The sequence below is a fragment of the Pogona vitticeps genome, chromosome 2 (assembly GCF_051106095.1).
Source record: "Pogona vitticeps strain Pit_001003342236 chromosome 2, PviZW2.1, whole genome shotgun sequence".
Taxonomy (NCBI): Eukaryota; Metazoa; Chordata; class Lepidosauria; order Squamata; family Agamidae; genus Pogona; species Pogona vitticeps.
The window spans coordinates 66,400,498-66,424,282 of NC_135784.1; the positions used below are offsets into that span (position 1 = coordinate 66,400,498).

At 37.8% G+C, this 23,785-nt stretch overlaps 1 protein-coding gene across 29 annotated transcripts in view; it reads left to right on the forward strand.

The window, feature by feature from the left end:
• ERC2 (ELKS/RAB6-interacting/CAST family member 2) overlaps positions 1 to 23,785 on the forward strand; it is an 817,272-nt gene that overhangs the window by 304,462 nt on the left and 489,025 nt on the right. For all 29 annotated transcript variants that reach the window (XR_013541661.1, XR_013541663.1, XR_013541666.1 and 26 more), the window contains one exon: positions 5,709 to 5,876. Coding sequence is in view for 2 of the 29 variants with exons in the window: in XM_078385331.1 (XP_078241457.1) it covers positions 5,709 to 5,876 (168 nt within the window). In the remaining 27 variants the exon portion in view is untranslated. The remainder of the gene's footprint in view (positions 1 to 5,708; positions 5,877 to 23,785) is intronic.

Sequence of the window (23,785 nt, forward strand, 5' to 3'; positions counted from 1 at the left end):
ATTTCAATGTACTTTAATTCAGCTTTTGGCAGGGGTATGGGTTTTATTTTTAGTTGTTTGTTTTCCTAGTAAAAACAATATAAAAATTATTAGACAGAATTGTCAAAATATGAGGGCCTTTCCAAGATTAGTGATTTTAAAATTGGTTTTGAGTATTGTGAATTTACAACTATCATTACATTGTGAAATAACATTGACTCATGAATGACCCACTTCCTTTTGGTATAATTCATAAAAATATAATGACAGCTATAGTTTTATAGCAACATAAAAAATCAGTGAGGTAAGTTCAGTGAGGTAAAGCTGGTGTTGGAAGTTTTATTAAGAAAAATGTTCAAGTATTAACATATGGCCGGTTCAGTGTGTGTATGAACAGATGGCTGGTTTAGTGTGTTAGTATGTACAGTATACTAAATTCTGACTATAGGGATGTTCTCCTAATCTTAACTCTACAAATAACCAAAATGTAACTTTAAATATGCAAGATTTTTCACCATTGGCAGCATTTGCTATTGGCAGTACAATCCAGACAGACAGAACCATTACCATGGACTTTTCCTGTAATGTTCAGATTGGTGGAGGTGCTAGAGGTAAAGGTTTTTTAAATGCCATGTCTCACTAACTGGATGGGATTTTGGTGATGAATGTGATAGAACAAAATTTATATATTTTGCGTGCTCATTTTTTATAGTGATCCTGTATGTTCTCAGATAAAGCAGCATCAAATTAACAAAAATCATTTTAGTTTAACATGCTGTGTTAAGGGCTCTCAATATTCACTAAGATGCTATAGATACCATAGTGTTTTTGGATTTTATGGAGTACAAGTCCCATAATTCTCCATTCTGAAATATCTACCTAACAGATACCAGTACACCAAGATGTGACTCACCTGGGAGGAAGACCAAAACTGAAAGGCATTGTGGCCTAGGTAGGTGTAGCTGTGCCTAGATTCCTGTTCAGAAAGGAAGCTGTCCCACTGCGAGCTGGAGATTTCTTTCTGAATACTATGAAGCTAGGCCTACTGTAGATAAGCCACAAAGCCTTCCAGCTTAAGCCCTTCTCTCAGGTAAGCCATATTTAGGTAGAATTTGCAAAATAGAGAATTACGGGATCTGTAGTCCAAAGAATCCAGAAATCCCATGCCTAATAGAGAAAGGTCTTACAGTACTATATGCCTTATTTAGGTAAGAAGAATATGGTGTAGTACTGCATGTTAAGTTTCATCTTCATTGCAGTTTTGAAGCTTGATGGCGCTCAGTGGCAGACTGTGGCCCATGTCCAAGAATAGTGTGTTTACTGGAATAGACATGTGGAGCTGAAACAAATAAATTTAACAATACCTGTGCAGGTACCCATCAGACAAGAAAGTTGTGCATATCCCTAACAATAATTTAGCCCAGTCCACTTCCATAAGTAAAACACAATTTCTAAATATTTTTTTTGTGGGGAAAAATAGTAGAACCTTCAGGAGGTGCAAAAGATAGTAGATCTGGAAGATGCAAGCCAGGGCATTATTCCTGGTCAGATCAGTTTGTAGCAGAATTTGTAGTGGTTGAATCCCCCAAGCATGACTATTATTTTGTATTTAATTTTCATTCATTTTCAGCAGGGATAGGAATTGGGTATAGGGGGCTGGGGGAGTGGACATGGGTAGGGGAAGGGTAGAATTCTAGAAAGCACGAGGGTACTTTTACATCCACTTATACAATTCTATTAGGAAAAAAAAACAATTTAACAGGTTTTACCAGAATTTCTATAGTTATTAGTATCTTCATTCCCTGATTGTACCTTTGTGTTCTTATTTTATTTATGCTTTCCAGTCCATATTTCAAATCCAACTATAAAATAATGCTGTTCTTGATTCATATTTTGGAAGGCAGGAATTTTAGAAGAAACTAAAATAGCAAACTGCTTTTCCATATTATTTCTCTTTAGTGAAAGTATGCCAACCACCTTTTGAACTCTGTTGCATTGCATTCTTTTGTGTCTTCCTGAAGAATGTATTATTGTTATGGTAAATGTATCATTTTGCCTATTTTTGCAAAGTGAAGAATGTTACTCTAAGCTGCTTTTCGGTGGACACACATCTGCACAGTTAGTGATGAATTAAGAAATGATGTAATGCTTTCTTAGTATGTATCCAATACCCATGCTGGGAATGGCTGGGTACAGTTCAGGCAAAGGTAGTTCCGATTGATGGGAAAGCCATTCCCACCTCACTCCTCCCCACTGCAAGAGGAATTATAGGCAGGGAAAATAACCAGCATTCCACGTCTAATTTGTGCATGAAAAAATATATCTACACACACACACACACACACACAAGACCACACCGCCGAGCATGCATATATACTCATTTTTTCCCAGTGGCACAACTTGTTGCTTTAAATTTGGGGACTGGGGGTAAGCTTTTTCATATTGTGTAGAAAGGCAGTTGTGCGACAGTGCTAGTCCTGTTTATAGCTGGGAAAATAAAGTAAGGATGCTGAACCAAAACTGGAGCAATGTAAGCCTAGGAAAACAATTTCAGCTATAGCTTATGTTGTATTTAGTCCTATGGGGAGAGGCAATAAAGAGAGAAGTGAGCCTCCCTCAATTCTGCTATCCAGTTGAGAAGAAATGAAAATGTTGATACCCTTGAAAACTGTGTTTTGTTGGCAATAATAACAATGAATAAAACTTCAGTTGATGTAAGGTGTACTGTTAAAGTATAGGTAATTTGTAGCTCTTCAGATGTTGCAGTGCAGGCGCCAGCAGCCCAGACCAGTATAGTCAATGGGAGTTGCTCTCCAACAACATCTGGAGGGCCATAAAGAACCCACTTTGTCTTTGCTGAAGATAGTGCAACCAGATATAGTTCAAATAAAACCAGTTACTGTACATGCTGTCAAGTTGATTTGAACATAGAGAATCTTTTCAGGGTTTTCTAGGTAGCAAGTGTTCAGAAGTGGTTGACCAGTGCCTCCTTCCCAGAGTGCTCTGTCTATGTGCAGCTTACCCAAGGACACACAGGCAATTAAACTGCCAATCTCTGGCTTGGTGGCCAGATACCTAATAAGCTGAGCTATCCAGTCAGAATTAAAGTTCCAAATAACATTACGTGAAAACTCTATTGAGGCTGGCTTTTTATTCTGTGAAACTTATTCGATCCTGATTATTTCAAAGTATGTTTTTCTCAGTATGATAATTATCTTGCAAGAATTTGTGTACAGTATTAACATTAGTGGATTTTATTTAGAGTGTTTTCTCTATTGAGTACATTTCTCTCTCTCTCTCTTTCTCTTTATGTGCGTGGTTTCTATTTTTTTCTGTTGTAAATGGCTATGAAACATTATAAATAGTAGTAGTCTAACATTCTTTTGATAACTTAAATGCAGTGCCCTGGAGTAAACCCGGTTACTTTATTTGTAAACTTCTATAAATATGTCTTTTTTTTCTTGATTTCTATTATGAAGAGAAGGAGGGTTTTTATATGAAGATTTTCCTACCATATAGCCTCCCAGATAGGAAAAGCTTTATTTGTCAGTTTACTGCCCATTGTGTAGCTCTTAAATACACCACAGCCTTTTTAGCGATAAAGTTGATAACCTTATTAAGTATATGATCTTTTATCAAAACTTTCTTTAACTAACTGATTCAACTGTTGTCGGTTCTTGAGTTTTGAAAGTTAGGGATAGTTTAGTGTTCTTTTGTAAGACTCTTAAACAAACTTTGTATTTATAGCTGATACCTATTTTAAAGACATTGTTTCCTATGGGTTTTCTAATAAAAATGAAGACCTGATTCACATTTGCAGATGATGATGATGATCTCCTTATCCAGGATTTTTAATAAAAAGGAAATATCTAAACTCCATTAAACACAGCATATATCTTTTCCCCAGGGTATGAAAATGAACTCAGCCATTTCAAGAACAGGAAGAAACATGCATCATGAGATCTAATAGATCATCCAAATTGGTCCCAAACTGACTTGCAAAAATAGATTTGCAAAGCTTTTTGTTCAGAACAAGTTTAGCATTTCAAAACTCAGAACAGAAAATGGAATAAATCAGTTTCTTTGCAGATTCTCCCTTTAAAACGTAATGTTTCCAAACAAAGGAATGATAATTAATATAAATGGAGTCACCTGTCTGCTATTTTCTCTGCTGTGAGAAAGAAAATATGGTCTTGGTTAAGAGAGCATGTAAACAAGTATTAAAAATTTATCCCAACTTAAAGAAAATGCTGACTAATACATTATAACAGTTTTTTTAAATTTTTTGTTGTTAGCATGTTATGGCATGATTAGAAATTTCATGTGCTTATAGTTATTTATGTTGTACTCTGTGGGTATAAATATGTGTGTTTGAATTAAATGTAACAAGCAATTCAAAAACTTTGGAAGTTTGCTTTTTCCACTGTTGGTCAACTTGCAAAGAAGTATCTCAGTGGTGAACTGGTTTTAAAGAGACTTGTGCTTCGTTTCTATATTTTATGGGTAGGACCATAGTATACAGTATGGTTGGCTCCCTTCAAAGGTGGGTAGAGGGGTTCATCCACAGGGTGGATTGCTTAATTGCAGACTCGTGTGTCTGTCCCTCTTAGCCCCTATGGAAGCACCTGTACATCTTGCCTCTCAGATGTTGAAGGTCATGCCAGAGGTGACAGACACAGGCTTCTGATTTCTTTCTAGAGATATGAAAAACTCTATAGGGCTCTTAGGAAATTGTTTAGGCATCAGATTTTGTGACCTGATATTTTAATATTGGTGCAGGCAAAAAGCAAGGAAATTTTAGGGTGCCATAGAAAGTGAAGAGTCCTGGGGTTATGCCCTCGAAACTGAAAGACATTCCAAGGCTGTAGCTAACACATACATCTTTCATTTATATAGTAAATTTTTAAAGTTTTCCTTACCTAAATGTGTTGAGGGTACACACAACACAACAAAACCAATCAATATTAAAATAATCTATAGGGTATATAATTTCCCTCTGATTGCAAGCAGTGAAAAGAAATGACAAAAGAAGAAAAATCTTGAGGAGCAATGAATGATGACAACAGAGCACCTCCATTCTGCCCTGTCTGTTCAAATTCAGCAAGCCTTTGGTGACAGTATTTCATCTGTCTTTGGATCTTGTCCCCCTGACACACACCTGTAGAATTGCTGTACCCAAGTTATACTAGGTTTGTCTGTGTGATTCAGTGCAGAATCCATATGTGAAGACTGCACATAGGCATTAAACATTGTAAAGGTAGGCAACACATTTTTAGCAGGTGAAGCACTATCACATGCTCATCACCTTTCAACTTGATCTCATGCTACAAACATAAATATTTAAACTAGCATGTCTTTTGTCTGCCAGCTAAAGGGTATATATGGGTTGCATAGCGGCATTTCAGCCAGAGAGTGAGCACCTGTGACTTGCTCTGTGATTAGAGCAAAGGGGAGAGTGGATACTTAGTGACAAACATCTTTTACACAGTCTGCTATCAATTAACCAGAAAGATGCCCTTTATGATCCTTTAAAAATAGTACCCCCCTCTCCAAGTTTCATGAAAGTATTCTTTTACTGAAAAAAAATCAAAACTAAGTTGATTTGCATTTTTAAAGTGAAAAATAGAAAACAAGGTGGTTATGTTGGAAAATGTGTTCATTGATCTTATTACTCCGCCATTCTATGCTTTCATTTATTCATATTTCTACATATTCATGTTTTATTACAGGTTGATGCCTTGAGATTACGTTTAGAAGAAAAAGAAAGTTTTCTTAATAAAAAAACCAAACAACTGCAAGACCTCACCGAAGAAAAGGGAACTCTGGCTGGAGAAATTCGAGATATGAAAGACATGTTAGAAGTCAAAGAAAGAAAAATCAACGTTCTTCAAAAAAAGGTAGGTATTGTGTCACTTGATGCTCACCCAGCTTCCTCTGTCCATCGTGTACTGCCACCAGCTCTTAACCCCTTCACTAAGTTTGGAGAAGTAGTAGAGGCAATAATATCCCTTTTAACTAAATCAGGCAAAAAGTCTGGCATTGCTTCTTTTTGAGAAAATCCATGTTGAGTATTAGAAGTCATAGCTTCTCTTTTTAAGTACTTGCAGACTGACTGTTTAATGATGTGTTTTAGAACGTTTCCTAGTATTCATTATCATCATCATTTTACAACTTCTCAGTAAGGTGTCACCTACTGCCACTACATGTCTTCTGCTGCGAAGTGACAGGAAGCCTTTCATCCTTCCATGCAACATGTCTTCCTTTGAGGATTGTTTTCCCTCAATTTTTTTTAAAAAAATGTTATTTGGATAATTAAACATGTTTTTTGATGGGGTGGTGAATTTGTTGCTTCTGTGGACTAGAGTAGGGGTAGGTTTTGTGACTGCGCCAGTGTACCACCGGCTCTGAGGGTGGTTTTTGTTGTTGGTTGGCCACAGCTTTGAGCATTTCTCTTTTTCTTCTTGGTGGTACAGTATATTGTTGTTTGATGTGGTGAGTGGGCATCTCTGTAGAACAGGCAGCCAATGCCTGACTGGATGACTGCTACCTGGCCTGTTTCTCTTGTGTTGCCCAGACTGTTGTGTTGGGTGGGTGGCGCCGAACTTATAGTTGTTTGAATGTGATAATATAAATTAGTGCCTGCATAGATTGGATGATTATTTTTCTCTATCCTTTACTGTTTTACACACACACACACACACACACACACACACACACACACACACACACACACACCAAAATGAAACAAAATAGGCACTTGTCAAAAGAATCAACAATGAAAAAAATGAAAATTTTCACCATGCACATCCCTAGTTTTACTGAGTGAAGTTTCATATTCAGTTTATTTTTGAAAAAAAAATGTCAAAATTTGCTAATAACAAATTCAGGACAGAAAGGGCCTGATGTTTAACAGATTCAAATGCAGGGGGAAATTAAGCTGGCAGATATTTCTTTTATCACCAACACCCCTTTAAGAAGGTTTCCCTCCCTAGGAAAAAAACCTCTGATATGAAAATCTGAATATAGAGCCTGCCTCCACATTGCAATTTTTCCCAAGGAGAATTTCAGTAGATGTCTCTGTATATCTGCTGTGATATTTGTACATAATACTGGTTAGGAAATAATAGGGAGGTGCATAATGCAAACAAACCTTGTATGTGTTTATGGAGGGGGTCTCAATAACTTAGTTTCCTAGAATGAATGTAATCTCTGCAAGCACAAATTAACTCATGTTTTTACTTGCACGCTCAAACAGATTCCCCACCCACCCCAGCTCCTGTAAATGTAATGGCTTAAATTGTATAGTATGGATAAAACATCAGAAAAAGTCTTTGTGGAAAAAAGCCTGCTAGGTTATGACTGTAGTTTCCTATGTGGCCTTCAGGAGTGCATGATTTATTTCCAACAGATGGTGTGATAAATTCATTCACAGATGATTTATCTAAAGAAAGTTTTAACTGAAACATTATCCCCCTTTCCCTCCAATTGTTTAAGTAAATTCATATCATTATACTAGAAAGAAAATGCTCACTGTTTATTTTCCTTATGTCTGGTGTATAGTCCCCAAGTTAGACATTCAGTAGTTTTCCATTTAACTGGCTGTTTTCTTCTTCTTCTTCTTTTCTTTAAGGAGCATTAAAAATTCCGCTCCTTACTGAGTCCATCAGCCTTTGGATTGATTATAGAGCATGTCTTCCTTTCTGAAAGCTCTTTCCTCTTGGCTTTATCCAGAGGGCTGTCTCACTTTTTCCCCATCACCCTGTAAATTATTCTGCCATTTCATTTAGTAATTTCATATAGTGGCACAGAGACTTTCTTGTCCATTTAATGTTATGACATACATTTTAGCAAATCCACTATATCTCACAGTCCTAATCATACAAGGACCTTTGTTGCTCATTGTACTATTCCTGGAGACCTTCAAGAAAATTTCTTGCTTTCACTCTCTGACCCCTTCCCAGGTTCTGATCACTTCTTAACTGTTAACAGTTGATTTTATTGAATAGTCTTCTTCTGAGTAATAATAATAAACATTTGAAATAATAATAAACTCTCAGCCATAACTCAGTAGTGGCAGTTTTAGAAGAAGTAGCTGTGTTAGTCTGTTCAAGCATATCAGGCAAAATCCAAAGAAACAAAACAAAACAAAGACAAAAACATGTGGCACCTTAAAATCTATCTAATATATTTTAATATAAGCTTTTGTGGACATGTCCACTTTGTCAGACATCTCGAAACAAATGAAATTTTGGATGAAATATCAGTTTCACGGTTAGAATATTCTAAATATTCATTGGCTACATGAAGTAATTAGGCTTATGTTTGTTTTAGGGTTCAGTTGTAAAAATTCCTCCAGAAAATAAAAAAAACAGACCCCAGATCTGAGCAAAAATGAATGGAGCAAGGAGAGAGAACAGAGAAGAGAGAGAAAGTATGTGTGTGTGCAGGGGTTATGACTTGGGATTTAGTTAGAAGGGGGAAAAGAATATAAAATAAATATAAGAGTGAAAGAAGATAGCAGAGGAATCACATGTGTTAATGTAGGGAATATTGACAGTTTTTGCCTTTGAGCCTTGTGATGAGAGATAGGCTTGGTAGTTGCAAAGAAAACAGTGGCCATGGGTAACAGCAGAAACATGACTTAAGAAACCTAGGTTTATATTCAATCCATTTATATGGGTGTCCATAATCTGTATAAATTTTATACCAGCTGTTTGTTTGTTTGTTTGTTTGTTTATTTATTTATATCCCACCTATCTGGTCTTGTAAGACTCTAGGCGGCTTACAAACACATGAAACAACAAATAAAAATATAACAAAAAGCAATTATTCCGTCAAATAGCAGTACTTCAAGATGGAAAAAAAAGAAAAAAGAGAAGAGGAAAGAATCAAATATTCTTTTCTGTTTCCCTGCGTCTTGTTGATTTGTAATTATTTTTTTTCTAAAATAATGACTTTCAAATCTTCCACAAAATGTCCTGGTAGGTTGAAATGTTTGGAGACAAGTTTCTGTGTATTGTGGTTTCTGATGTCAGATTTGTGGCTGTTGATCTGTTTCCGTAGATATTGTTCTGTTTCTCCTGTATAGAGAGCAGAGAGGTGTTACTGGCAAAAGTTGACATAGATCACATTAGCTGAGTAACAAGTAAAGGTGCCTTTGATATTGTGTGTGGCATTGTTAGGTCCCATGATAATGCTGCCAGAATAGATGTGTTGGCAGAGTTGGCATCTGAGTCTGTGGCAGGGTTTAGTCTCCCTGTTTGTGTTCCTGTTTTGTGGTGCATTGTGTGTTGGTATTTGCTTGAGGTTGTCTGTAGGCAAGTAAGGGTCTCCCACCAAGGGCTTTGAACAGTAAAGTGTTGTTGTCAAGGATGGGCTGGAGATTGCTTAAGGTGTGTGTGAGTGGTCTCAGCTGTGGATTGTAAGAGAGGAGTCCATTTTGTAGAGTCTCTGTCTTGTGGGTCAGAGCAGATGCAATTGTATCTTAAGGCTTGGCTGTACAAGATGGATGGATAACTTTATTACAGCCGAAGACCATCAATGGCTGTACACAATGGATTTTGTTACCTTTTCAGGATGAAAGCTGGAACAGTGGAAGTAGGTATATTGACTGGTGGGTTTCTGTACAGCATGATGTTCACAGTGGTGTCTAGAAAATGCACCTGCTACAATCTATAGATTGTTCCAGAGTGAGGTTGATGTTTGGGTGAAAGTTATTGAAATCCTGGTGAAATTTTTTTAGGGATTACTCTCCATGGGTCCAGATCAGAAAAATGTCATCAATGTACCTCAAATAGCGGAGTGGCTTTTGAGTGCAGCAGTTAAGAAAGTGTTGTTCCAGATCCACCATGAATATATTTACATATTGTGGGACTATGTGAGTGCTTCTTCAAGTTCCATTGATCTGGAGGTGGGTTTTATTGTCAAAGGTGAAACAGTTGTACTTGTGTGAGTACAAAGTCACAGAGGGTGGTGGTTGTGTGAGCTTCTTCATTGTTTTGAATGGTGTTTGTGATAGCTTGTAGCCTGTCAGTAGTGGTGCATATGCTTTGCATTCAAAACTCGGCTCCATGCCATTTCTAGTGAAAAGATTAGGCAGCAAATAATTGGAGAGACTTCACTGTAGGAATTTGGACAACTAAAGTTGACAGTTATGGGTGAGATGAACCTGTAATTTGAATTGATAGCTGAAATCCTGTTGCTTAGTATAGTAAGGTACACTAGAGTAGGTCCACTTGAATCAGTGGAACATACAGAGGAGTTGACTCACAAAATTCCCACTGATTCAATGGTCTTAATTAACTAAGTGTCATAAAACCACATTTGTAATACAGTGGTGCCTCGCATACCGAACGCACCGTATAACGACGAATTCGCATAGCGATCCCTTCTCCGGGATCGCTAATGCGAAGGCATAGCATCCGTCCATATGGAGAAAACTCGCTTACCGAAGGGTGCCAGGAAGGAGCCGCCGCCGCCGCCGCCGCGAGAGTGATGCGGGGCCGCGCTGGCCGGGAAGAGGAAGGCAGGCTGCAAGGCAGGCAGGCGAAAGGAGGGAAGCCGCGCGTTCGCGCGTCCTCTTCCTCCTCGTCCTTCTGCCGTCCCAAGGGACCAAAACAGGCTGCAAGGCAGGCAGCCGAAGGGAGGGAAGCCACGCGTTCGCGCGTCCTCTCTCCCCCCCCACTTTCCCTCTTCCTCCTCGTCCTTCTCCTGCCGCCCCGAGGGACCAAAACAGGCTGCAAGGCAGGCAGCCAAAGGGAGGGAAGCCACGCGTTCGCGCGTTCTCTTCCTCCTCGTCCTTCTCCTGCCGCCCCGAGGGACCAAAACAGGCTGCAAGGCAGGCACTTTCCCTCTTCTCCTCTTGCTGCCAACCCCCCAAACCTCCCAGAGTCGGGCGATCAGCTGTTTGGCGGTTCTAAAATGGCCGCCTGACGCCCGAAATGCCCGCATGCAGCATTTTCGCGCCCTCCCCTCGCTTACCGGGCGCGAAAATGGCTGCCGCTATGGAGGAAACTTCGCTGAACGGTAAGTTTAGGGCCAATTGGAACGCATTAAACGATGTTTAATGCGTTCCAATGGGCTTTTACATTCCGTTTAGCGACGATTTCACATAGCGAGGTTTAATCCGGAACGGATTAACCTCGCTATGCGGGGCACCACTGTATTTAAAACTGATACGTAAGGACCTAACAATGTATACTTGATACTTGGTGGTGCTGAGGTGCTCAGAGTAATCTTAAAAATGTAGGGCCCATTGTCGAGTGTGTTTTTTCTTTGAGATTTAGAGTATTCGAAAGTTAGTAAAAGTATTTGGTGGAACAGCAGATAGTACTTAAATTTAGATTAAATTGCTGATAATTTAGAGCAATGTTTGAGATGTTTTGATGAGCCCTCATTCCATTTCCTTACTACCAGCTGTAAAAAAAAACACCTCTTTTTTACAAAAAGGTCAGGAGGTCTGATTATAGAGAGATTCCCATGCTTATGTCTAACTTGGAAAACTCATCATAGGATTATTCTGGCTCATTAATTTCAAGATAAATATTTCTTACAAATGGCATCCTCATGTGGTGGAAGATGGTATTTACTCTGTCACAGGAAAGGGAAAAGTCAAGGCCACATATTATGGTTCAAAACCTATTCTGAATGTACTTCAGTTTAGGAATTAATATTATCAGATAAAAGGGAAGTACTAATGATCAAGATTCCCCCCTCCCCAAATATACCAGTGGCAGGTAAGCAGGGGAGATAAATCTGAAAGATAGGAGCGGAAAGGTTTATTAGCCCAACCCATTTCAAAGAATATTTCCTTTCATTAAAGATTCTTTCAGAATGTCTTTTGCCAATAAACATTCTTTGCTGTGCACCTTTGAGATTTTATCTCCCTTTAAAGAAAGGAAATGTACACAATGCATATACGGGAAAGTAATGTTGGCTTTTTACTAATGTGTACCATGTGTGGATAGCTGCAGATCCACATGCTTGAACCTCTTCCTTAAGCAAATGCTACAACATGTAAATTAACTCCAGTTTAATGTGATAAATGCCATCTGTGATGCATTCATTATGAAACTGGACGGATAAAAGTATCTTTTGATGACCTCATTGTAACAGAAATGAACATAGAATATGAGCTGATTCTATGTTCATCTGAATTCTGTGATGGTTTTAAAAGGAATGCTGCAAGAAATAAGAACCCTGAAAGAAGAAAACAGAAGTAATAAGAAACATTATTAAACCAGGGCTATAATAAGCTTGTCTGGCTTTGTATTTGTGAAAATTGAAAAGTGTCTTGGTATTTTCGCATTTCTTGCACATACATTTTTGTCACTCTGCTAATGTTTGATCTTTCTTTTCTTATTGTTTGCTGGCACAGATGCTTTGGGCAGGTGCCTGTTGTGTGCCAGGTCATATGGCCAGGCAGATGGCTCAGATACAGTAGTCACTTCTCTGAATAACTACAACCAGCTCTACAGTTTCCCTTTCACATAATGTAATCTTAACAGGATACTGGGTATGGACCCATGTGTAACCAGTATAAATGACACTGTTCAGAATCCTACTGCTTTTGACTGCTGGCATAAGTGCAGTGGTGTAAATCATATCAGGGAAGTGCTGCCAGCTAATGAGTTCCTACTTGTTTCTTTTTGCACATTGCATTATAGTACTGCTATGAGATGAGGAATACAAGTACCAACTCTGTAACTATGCAGTTCAGCACTGTAGTTTATATCACAACACTTACATACACAACACTGGCATACATAAGCAACAGGATTCTACCACTGAGAGCATAAAAGCAGGCAGAAAAGAAGAATGTTACTAAGACACCAGTAAAAACAGGGGAGGGGCATTAGGGTACTGGACATCATGAAAACAAAGGCAAGGAAGCAAGTATATTTCCAGTCAATCATGCAGCTACATTAGACACACTAATTTCAAAGCAAATGTCAAAATAAATGAATATTCAGCACAGCACCCGAAAGAACACTCGGATTTTCCTTCATTGCTGTGGGCATGTTAGGTATATGTCTAACTGCTGAAGTACCTTTCAAAATTTTTTATGTACTGTAGTTGCTCTGGGTTATTAGAGGAAGAAAGAAATTACACTTCAAGTAGAAGAAGACAGATTGCCAAGACAGAAGACTCTTGGTGCTGCTTATTTTTATTGTTCATCTGGGGAGTGGTACAAATTGGTTGATACTTAGGAATGTAGCTCATATATAATCATAAATAATTTTAAATTTTGTGGCTGCACCGTATTATATTTGAAATTGTCATCTGGCTTGTCAGACATTGGGATCTCATTCTAATAGTGACGTTTTTTGGAAAAAGACATTTCAGCATTCTTGTGTGACAATACTAATTAAGGTATATTTAAATACTCTTTTGAGCCTATTCATGTTAAATTATTTTAGCATCTGCCTTACAGGGAGTTAGAAAATGGGCCACCTAATTAATTATTGCAGCTTGTCTCCAGGATATCAAACAGATTGGACTCAGCGTAAATACATGAAACCCTTTAACTCAAGGAATAAGAACTTGTAATTAAGTAAAGAAAAAAACAACACTCAAGATTTTTTAAAGAGATCATTTTAGTTCAGTGGGAATGTACAAAAGATTAATCTCATGACTGAAGGATGGCAATGTATAGATAGAATCGAATATTCCTTAGAGAATAATTCTGACTTCATAAATATGCAGTAGTGTGTTGTTAGTCTTAAAGGTATACACCCCCATTGCTGTCTCATTGAGGAGCACACATGGACCTGAGTGACAACAATGCCTTGTGTGGGACAAACAATCCACATCTTCATTGTTATGTCAAAGTAAAGCCATGTGCCTCATTTTAGTTTATTTGGTTTGTGCCAATATAGTCAACTCTGTGGTGGCAGCAATTATATTGTTAAGTCCACAAAGCAATTTTGGTATTCTAGACTGTGTTGTGGTCTGCACTTTTTCTCTGGAATGAAATTAGGTGGTGTGGCAACAGTTGGAATAGTTCTTCCCTCTCTATTTTCAGTTGTACAATAGAATTAACACTAAAATAAAACCTGAGATTGTTTTAGAAGAGAACCAAAGCGTGGCTCTTGTCTTAATATAAAAAAGATATAGCAAAAGTGACAGGCATTCTTCAGAAAAAAGACCCCCTAAAAGTGTGTGTGTGTGGGAAGAATAACGCCCTGAATGGCAATGTATATGTATTTAATTCTGTTTACCTACATAGTTCAATTTTTTTTATAGTCTGATTTAGAAAACCCTCTTCTGTTCTTAAAACTCCAAAGAGATTTCATCAGGCATTTAAAATGCCTTTCAGTAAGGCCGAATAACACAGAGGGTCAACAGGCATTGGATAAGCTTAACAAAATATGTATATTTTGGAATATTGGTATTCATTTCCCCCCTTTTGGAGGTGTTCACTTCTTTCTAAAATAAGGCCTAGGTTCCAAACTGATATTGCTTTAGTGTTGTTGGTTTTTGTTTTTGTTTTTTTTTTTGAGATGGCACTTTCCTGCACTACTAAGCTCAGCAGCATATATCTGAAATTGTTGAGGCTGTGGGGACCACACAAATGCTAACATCAGATTTCGCCCACTCTTGGTTTATAAATGCTTGTGCCCCTTTATTGTTAACATGATGTCACAATCTTTTATTTCATTTCTCAATTATAAAAATGTGGTAGCCATTTCTGTATTTTAGTAAATAAGCCCAGAGTATATGTGTAATTTTACCAGGTATTTTATTAAAGAAATTAGGTGCTCATTTTTTAAAACTCATGTAATCTTTTCTTTCTTTGTATTCATTCAGTCTTTCTGTTCCATAGCAGCAATAAAACAACAATGAGATTAAGACTAGAAAGGACACAGGAGTCACTTCAGTTGAGGAATATACATACAGTACATAGGAAATACATTGGAAGAGACCAGAGCAAGCCTCTTGGGGCTTTTCACATGTCCCGGCCAGATGAATTGTGGATATCAGTAGAACAAAAATAAAGACCTCTCCTGTACATCCAAGCAAACCCAAATTCTTGGTGTTGTAATGTTAGTAATCATGCATTGAACTTACAGTTGTATACTAATTAAAATCTCAATTTACCAAGTTCTGCTGTTCTGAAACATTCTTAGAAAGCATTACCATTCATATTGCACCCTAAGGTCACACATGATGATATGTTTATCATGTTTTTGAGAGGACATAATTCCCTAAGTGATGAAAGACATCTATTTGCCCCAGCCTCTTATTTTTCCTACCTATTGTATATATATTTCATGGGTATGCTTTGTTTTGCATTGGTCAGCAGAAGGCCAACATAGGCTTGATTTGTGAGTCTGATTGCTGAAGCACATATCTCTGAAGAAACTGATTGTGAAAGAGAATATGAATTAATCATTAACATTTAGTTTGATACATTATTGTCACAAAGATAAAATGTAGAGAGATTGAAGAAGAATAACTATTTTAGTTGATTTGCTGCTATAATGATAAATGAGCATCTTTTATTATTTGTATGTTCTTTCTTTTACACTGTAGTTGCCAGATATACACATACCTTGTCATATAACTTGATCAGATTGCTTGGACAACTTCCTTATCTCACCAGGCGTATATATATATATATATATATATATATATATATATATATATATATATATATATATATATATATATATATATATATATATATATATATATATATATATATATATATATATATATATATATATATATATATATATATATATATATATATATATATATATATATATATAATATATATATATATACGGCTGCAGAACTAAAGATGATACTTTTGAAATGCCAAGATATAATCCATAGATATAATCTATATGCCATATAGATTATATCTATGGATTATATCTTGGCATTAGATATAATCTAATTGTATCTTAGATATAATTACATCTGGCCATAGATATAATCTATATAAGGTAAAGGTAAAGGTTCCCCTTGACAATTTTTTGTCCAGTCGCGTCCGACTCTAGGGGGCGGCGCTCATCCCGCTCTTCAAGCCATAGAGCCAGCGTTTTTGTCCGAAGACAATCTTTCCGTGGTCACATGGCGAGTGTGATTTAGACACGGAACGCTGTTTACCTTCCCACCGAGGTGGTCCCTATTTATCTACTCGCATTTGCATGCTTTCGAACCACTAGGTTGGCGGGAGCTGGGACAAGCGACGGGTGCTCATTCCATTGCGTGGATTCGATCTTACGACTGCCAGATCTTCTGACCCTGCAGCACAGGCTTCTGCGGTTTAGCCCACAGCGCCACCACATCCCCCACAGCGCCACCACGTCCCACAGGTCACCATACCTAGTCAGATTTTGTTCTGAAATCAAAGCCTGTTTGCTGGAAGTCATACATCCGATTTTTCCTGTTTGGTTCTGATATATATATTTTGGTTCATTCCACAAACTGGGGAATGTATCTTCTTTATATTGTCACTGCAGAGTTGTGGTTATGTTCATGGCATTATTTTTGATTAGGAATTATGTTATCTTCTTTGGGAGTGTAATCCTGTGCTTTGAAAGCATTTATTTTGTTCACATTTTTTTCTGCCCTAACTATAAAAATGCCAACATTTTAGAGAAAACTGGATGTATATTTTTTTTCCTATTTAGGTATAACCTGGAGCAATTTACTTGGGAGTAAACTCCATTGCTAGCAATGAAACTTCTTTATAGATAAAGGTGGTTAGGACTGGGGTGTGAGGAGAGGATGAGTATTCCCAGATACATAATGATGTTATCAGTGTGGGCCTCTTTTGGCCAGCTTCCTCAAGGCAGTTCATTTTTCTGTCATGTTCCTGCGCTTCCTCATCTGAAGTTTGGCAACAGAAGCCAGGTCCCCAGAACAAGAGCTTTTCCTTCTTTAACTCCCTTCTTCTCTCTTGACTCTGTCTGCCCCAGAGCAACTTTAACAACATTGTAAAAATGTCAGCTGGCGTGAGGGCTGTTCCTTCCCTGAGGCTAGTATCCTTCTGGCGTTCTTTTCATGTCTTTCCTCATTGCCTTGAATGCAATCAGTAGTCATGGGCATCACATAAAATTTCCTCTCATGCTTTGTTTCAATACATTCAAGAGTTGAGTCAGCTATTCCGTGCAACTTACCATAATTAGGAAGTCAGCATCACAGTACGTCTTTGCCAATAAACGTTTGAGGAGGATAACTGTTGGATGTGCAGAGAATTAATATAAGCTGATATATGCTGTTACAGCCATTCCTGCAGTACTCTGCTTCTGGGAGAGGCTGTTTTGAGTATCCACCTGATTTCTATTGCAGAGTTGTGAATTTCTGGTAAAATTCCTTTTCCTTATGCAGTAGAAATACAGAGACATTCAGAGGAGAATAGCAACAAGTTTCCCAGAGACCATTTCTTCCTGTGCCATTAACTGGCAGTTAAAGTCTCAATAACTCACTCTGAGACAGTTGCAGTAGAAAGAAAGAGTAAATAGAATACTTTGAGTTGCTTGAAATTACCAACTTGTGCATGCTGCTTTCTTTAATGCACATATACCAACTGAACAGATCAGCAGCAAACAAACTGCCACCAACAGAGGAAAGAGGGGGAAAGAGACACTCATCAGAGAGTTGGGGCTCTCTTTGAAATCAAATGTTGGAAGGAACTTTTGGTTAGTACTCGTTAGACAGTCACCCCAGGCCAGAAAAGACCCTCCCAGTTACACAAACTGCAGACAAACTCTTGCATATGGAAAGAGTGAAGTCCTATTCAATCATTATTAAAACAGGTATATTTAACATGGTTAGAGTGGAAGTCTGTTCCTTTGTTTCCAGTTTCATTGCTTTCCTACACATAAAAAAGTGATCCATTTGAAGAGGAGAGCCTATGCTACCCATGGGGACTCTCCATGTGAACTGGGACCTTGAAAATCAGCTACCATGGTAAATATACCTACCTGCTTTAATAATGATTGAATAGGACTTTACTTTTTCCATATGCAAGAAATTGTCTGCAGCCTTGGATGGGGTTAGTGTGGCCCTCTCTATCCAAAATCTGTGATGCTGAGTAGGGCTAATGTAGTGGAGACAAAGATTTTAGAAGAGCATTCCTTGCTTGATCTGTCAGCTTTCCATATACACAGCATTTTTACAAAGGACAGCATTCTAATCTGTGGTCTCTCACATGTAATCTGAAAAGCATCTGTCATGTGTTATTTGAGTGTTTCGGTTTCTAAAGATACAAGAATTATAATTATTCATTAATGTATAACTTAATTATTTATTATATTTTTTACAAACAGTCATATAGGAATAGAATTGGAAAATAATTAAATATATGTCACATACAATAGATAGAAATGTTGCCAAATACAATGAATAGCTGCCATGATAGATGCTGAGGAATTCAGTGGCTGAGAGATTCAGGAACTGGATTAAAGGTTTATATTCTTTGAATCTTTCGGTGCACCAACATTATTCAGACAGAACTATGTAAACATGATAAGAGGAAGCCATAGACATACTGGATATGAACCTTAAACCTGTAGTTCAGATTCAATGCTGGTACAGGTTAGACACATAAATCCTTGCATGTCTCGTTCTTTTGCACCAAACAAGGAATCATAAAGATTTACCTCCTCAGTTCTGAGATGCTGAGGTGTGTTGCTGCTGCTGCTGATGTTGGTCTTGGAGATAATAGTGCATTTATGAGAACAATTTTTATGCATTGCTGTAAAAGTGCACAATTTAACTTTCTTGTGTAGATGGTCAATGTGTAGAAGCATTGGAGGGTTTATTTGCATTTTGGTGAGTAATCAGTCTCTCTTTTTGTACTTGCTGTGTATGCATTCAGCATCAAAAGGATGTTAGAGGCATTTTCCATAAATCATGCAAAGCGTTCATTCAATGGTGTGCCATTTAACAAATATATGTGGATAGTGTTTTCCAGAATTTTGTTGTTGCTACGTAGTATAAATGCAAAACTTGTCATGAGAATGAATGGCTAAAATGCAACTATATTTAATTTCAGTGCCACTGCTTTCTTCATATTGTTTCTTTTGGCTTGTGGTGAGTTTTCTTCATAGGTATTCAAACCTTTTGAGCTAGTACTATGGTAGTCCTAGTTGAACCAAGATGGCGTGGTTTAATGCATGGAACACACGATTCCTCTAGATCATCGGTTCTTAACCATTGTTACTCAGATGTTTTTGGGCTGCAACTCCCAGAAGCCTTCACTATCAGCTCTGCTGGCTGAGGTTTCTGGGAGTTGCAGTTCAAAAATGCCTGAGTAACAAAGGTTAAGAACCACTGCTCTAGATGGTACAAAGGCCACAAGATCTTTTTCACATTCTGGAATAGTTGTTGCTGGGGATTGTCTCTGACATTTGGGTCCTGAGTTGCAGGTGAGTGAGTAGCAGATCTCTGTCCCATATCCAACCACTAGATTGACCAGATTACTGCTTCCTTGCTTACACTGTTGCTTGCCACAGTAAAGCAACACTCTATTTATTTTATTTTCATTTACTTATATACTACCAAATTAGCGTGAGGCACTACTCTGGGCAGTTTTCAACATTGATATTCTAGCTACAATAGGTTTCCACTTTGAGAGCAGCTGAAGCTGTCACCTGCTTTAAAAGCTGTCATGTTACATTTAGGCATCATTCTACTGTGTAGCAAAATCCCATACCTTAAAATTGCTATTAAACAATGTGTCAGTTAAGCAAAGGAATATAGTTTTCTGCTGTTGAATTAAACCCATTCAACAGTAGCCTTATGGGTTAGGAGGCATATGTTCTGCAGCTGTTGAAGGTATACTAGATTCAGACTTTGGAAACATGAGTTCACATGTCTGCTGTACCCTGAGATTCACCTTGAGTGTTTTTTCAGGCTATGCTACTTCACCAAACAAGGTAGTGGTAGGGAAAAAGGGTTAATTCTGCTTATAATGCTCTGACCATCTGACCAAGGGAAGGATACAATTTTAAAACTGTGTAATTGAGATGACATAATCATTAGTTGGCATTTGGGGGCAGATCAGGAGTCAGAATGTTCTGGTTCACCTGTAAAGCCACACTATTGCCACTTCATTCTCTGTGGAATGTATATTATTAGTCATGCTGGTGCAATATGCAGTAGCTGCTTTCTGGTGAAGTATGTTTATTAGTCTCAGCATGGGTAAAAACTGTTTTTATTAGTGATTTTTCCTCCCATTGGAAAGGTTTTGTCATGGAAATATTTCTGGAGACAATGATCACATCAGCATTTAATGACACTGCATCTCTGTCTAGTGTTAAAAACAGTACATAGATTTTTATTAGGTCCTTGTTCAATTTACACATTTGGGCTGTGAATATCTTGCAGGATGGTTATACAAACATTAAGCCTCAAACAGAAGACTGAACATGGCGTGTCTTATTAATTTCCTGTCTTGTGAGTTCTCTTTGAAATTTTTGGCTTAAAATAAGTAAGGAAGGTGTGCCTCTTGCTGCAGCTTGATTCCTCTTGATAAAGATCCAGCTTGCCTCAGCTTTGTTCAGATTGATTACTTTTGAATTCTCAGCTGTGTTTTTGGTGCTTGGTTGATTGCAGAAGTATGAAAAAGAGAAGGGATGCATTTGGAAGAACTGGTTAAACTTTTTATTCTTAAGAGAGGTGCCATCAGAAAACGACCATGCTACTGGACTCACACTTCACATGGCAGGGTTAATACTATCTTAAGATGCTATATACAGTAATCACTATGGGTTAGTTGGCTTGGTCTTATTCAGCAATGAAGCTTCTGGAATAAACATCTTATTTGGCTTGGCTCTTTCAGTTTCAGTAAGACAGAATAAGTAAGCTGATATTTGCCTTGGAATACCATGTCTTAGGCTGTGGTCACACTGGCAATTTGAATCGATTTATGTTCAGACTTTTTAAAAATCAGGTTCAAGTCACATATTTAAACTGGTGGCCATGTTCATATGCCCTGAATGACAGTCAATTTGTTTCTTGTGATTTAAACCGGTTTTGGCATCTACACTGCTATAGCAGCATGCTTTTTTGGCATCTACACTGCTGAAATTGACTCATTTCCTTTCTGATTTAGGAACACACTGTTTTAAAAGATTTTTATTTTATTTTAAAAAGTGATACATCAAGGGTTTTGGAGGTGCCATCTGGTGTCGTAATGATCATAAGAAACCATGGGAGAAATACTGGAGAGGTGACCCCAACTAATTAATGATTAAAACATGAGAATGAGGAGGGGTACTTCCAGGTGCTTTACGGGATGATGCTTCTGGCATGCATACTGTCCTCCATGTCCAGGCACGCTTATTCTGTGCCTGCTCTATGTCTGCTGGTCTTCTGCTGCTCTGGCGGCAGAAGAACTGGGTAGGTGATTGTAATGCCATATGTACTAATGAAGTGATGCAATAGTAAACATTTTAAGAAATAATTTTTTAAAATTTCAAATGGTAACCCCATGGATGAGTGATCTCTCAGATGTCCTGTCCTCAAGAACCCTGCTTAGCTCTTGTAAACACAAAGCTGTGGCTTCCTTTAGAGAATCGGTCCATCTTGTATTTGGTCTTCCTATTTTCCTCCTGCTTCCTTTTTCCCCCATCATTACTGTCTTTTACAGAGAATTCTGCCTTCTCACAATGTGCCCAAAGCAGGACAGCTTCAGTTTCAACATTTTTTGTTTCCAGAGATAGTTTAGGCTTGATTTGATCTTGGGCCATCTTGTTTGTCTTTCTGGCAAGTCCAGGGTATCTGCTCATATGTATTACTTTTCTGAAATCAATGTAATTGCTTGATTAAAAGACAGTGAAGAGGAACTACTAATTTTACCTAATTTTTAAAGACTGGTTCATATGGCTACAATTACTAAGAATATACCATAACTGATTTTACCACTGTCTGGCATCAACATCCAAGTGTGCCAGCATGTGGAAAACAGCAAGTTCAGCTCATGGAGAGGACTAAGACTGGGGGATTGTGTTCTTAAACCTGTTTATATGAAGGATTAAACACATTTATATTTCTGAGGATCAGATAATCTGTGGGGTTTGTTCGTCTTGTATGGCAATAAATATGAAAGTGTCTCAGCTAGTACACAGGGAAAAACTATGCCTGGGATCAGTAGGAAAGAGAAGAGAGAATTGCAAATTATTGAAATGATTTTATATAAATAAATGAAGCAATTATATTTGAAATACTGTGTACATTTATGGTTACCATTAGTGGCATCTCTAAAAAAGAGGAAAAAGTACAGCAAAGAACAACCACAATGGTGAGAGCTTGAACAACTCACTAAGAAAACTTGTGGATTTTCCATAGGCATCTGTCTGAATTCAATGGGCCTTAGACTTATTGCAGAGTCCTCACAGTCAGCTTTATATTTCCCTTATAATTTAGTCTCAATGTCTTGAAAATCTTGTAATAGCATCATGTAACTTAGGATTAAAGGAAATCATGGGAAGCAATAAGTAAGAAAGCAAGTTGTTCCCTGGTAAATGTAATATCCATTCCAGTAAGTGCCATGTGTTGTTATTTATTTCGTGCATAACCTGGTACTAACAATACAGTAAGTACAGTAGTGCCTTGCTTAACGAGTGCCCCATTTAACGACAAAACCGCTTAGCGATGAAGATTTTACGATTGAAAAAGCAATTGCATTGCAACGTTTTAAATAGGAAAAATCGCTTTGCGATGATCGGTAAGCTGTTTCGCTTACCGATTATCACATAGCGATCTTTTTCCTACAGCTGATCGGCGGTTCCAAAATGGCATAAAAAAACATGGCCGCCCGGTGTGTTTAGGGACAGATTCCTTGCATACCGGGCAGTGAATATGGCTGCCATATGGAGGATTTTTGCTTAAAGGTAAGTTTTAAGCCCATAGGAACACATTGAAGGGGTTTCAATGCATTCCTATGGGCTTTTTAAAATCGCTTAGTGATGTTTTAGGTTAGCAGCAATTTTTGCTGCACCAATTAACATCGCTAAGTGAGGCACCGCTGTAACTATTCTTCAGTGCCACTCGGATTTTCTTTCCTTGTAAACATTAGCCAACTGCTTGCCTTCTCTTGTCCTTCTTTCTCCAATGTGCCTTTTCCCCATGAAATGGCCTTCCCACTCCTTCCCCTTCAAGTATCTGTTCTCTTTCCTTTTAAGTCTATTCTCAACATATTTTTGTTCCATAACATCTTACGTGCCCCTGTTCTGCATTCTTAAGTTCTTTTTTAACTTGCTTTTTCCTAGCAATTATATTTTTTCCAGTGTGTTGTTGTGGCCAAACTTTATATTCATTACTTCTGTTTATTTTCTAAAATATGTACTATATATTAAGAAGTTAGTGTGGCATATACCTATGCAAAACATATGATTAAAATCTTGGAATTATCATAGGAAACAATCTAAATGTCATCTCTTCAGTGTCTACATTGAAAGAAGAGTTGGTGCATATGAGTGTTCCTAGATTATAAAACATGTACAGATGTGTTCATATGTATATGAAAATCCACGTAAGTCAGTTAAGCCTGCTTTCAATGAGAATGAGAAAATTATTTTTAATTTATGTCTCATCCAAAAATATGGGTCTGGGGGTTTGTGTTAAATAGGTAAATTGCAAGTTCTTCAGCGTGGTCTTCTGTGAATACACACAATAAAGGGTTAAGTTAGCGCCTGCGCTGGTCTCCTCGGAATCTTCTCGAGCTCTGTAAAAGAAACATTGTTAGGACTGCCTATACTGCGCACGCTCCGCCCGCCCAATCCTCAGTTCCGTTTCTCCGCCGTGTGAAGTGGTTCTTCTCGGCTTGAGCTCCCTTATATTCCCT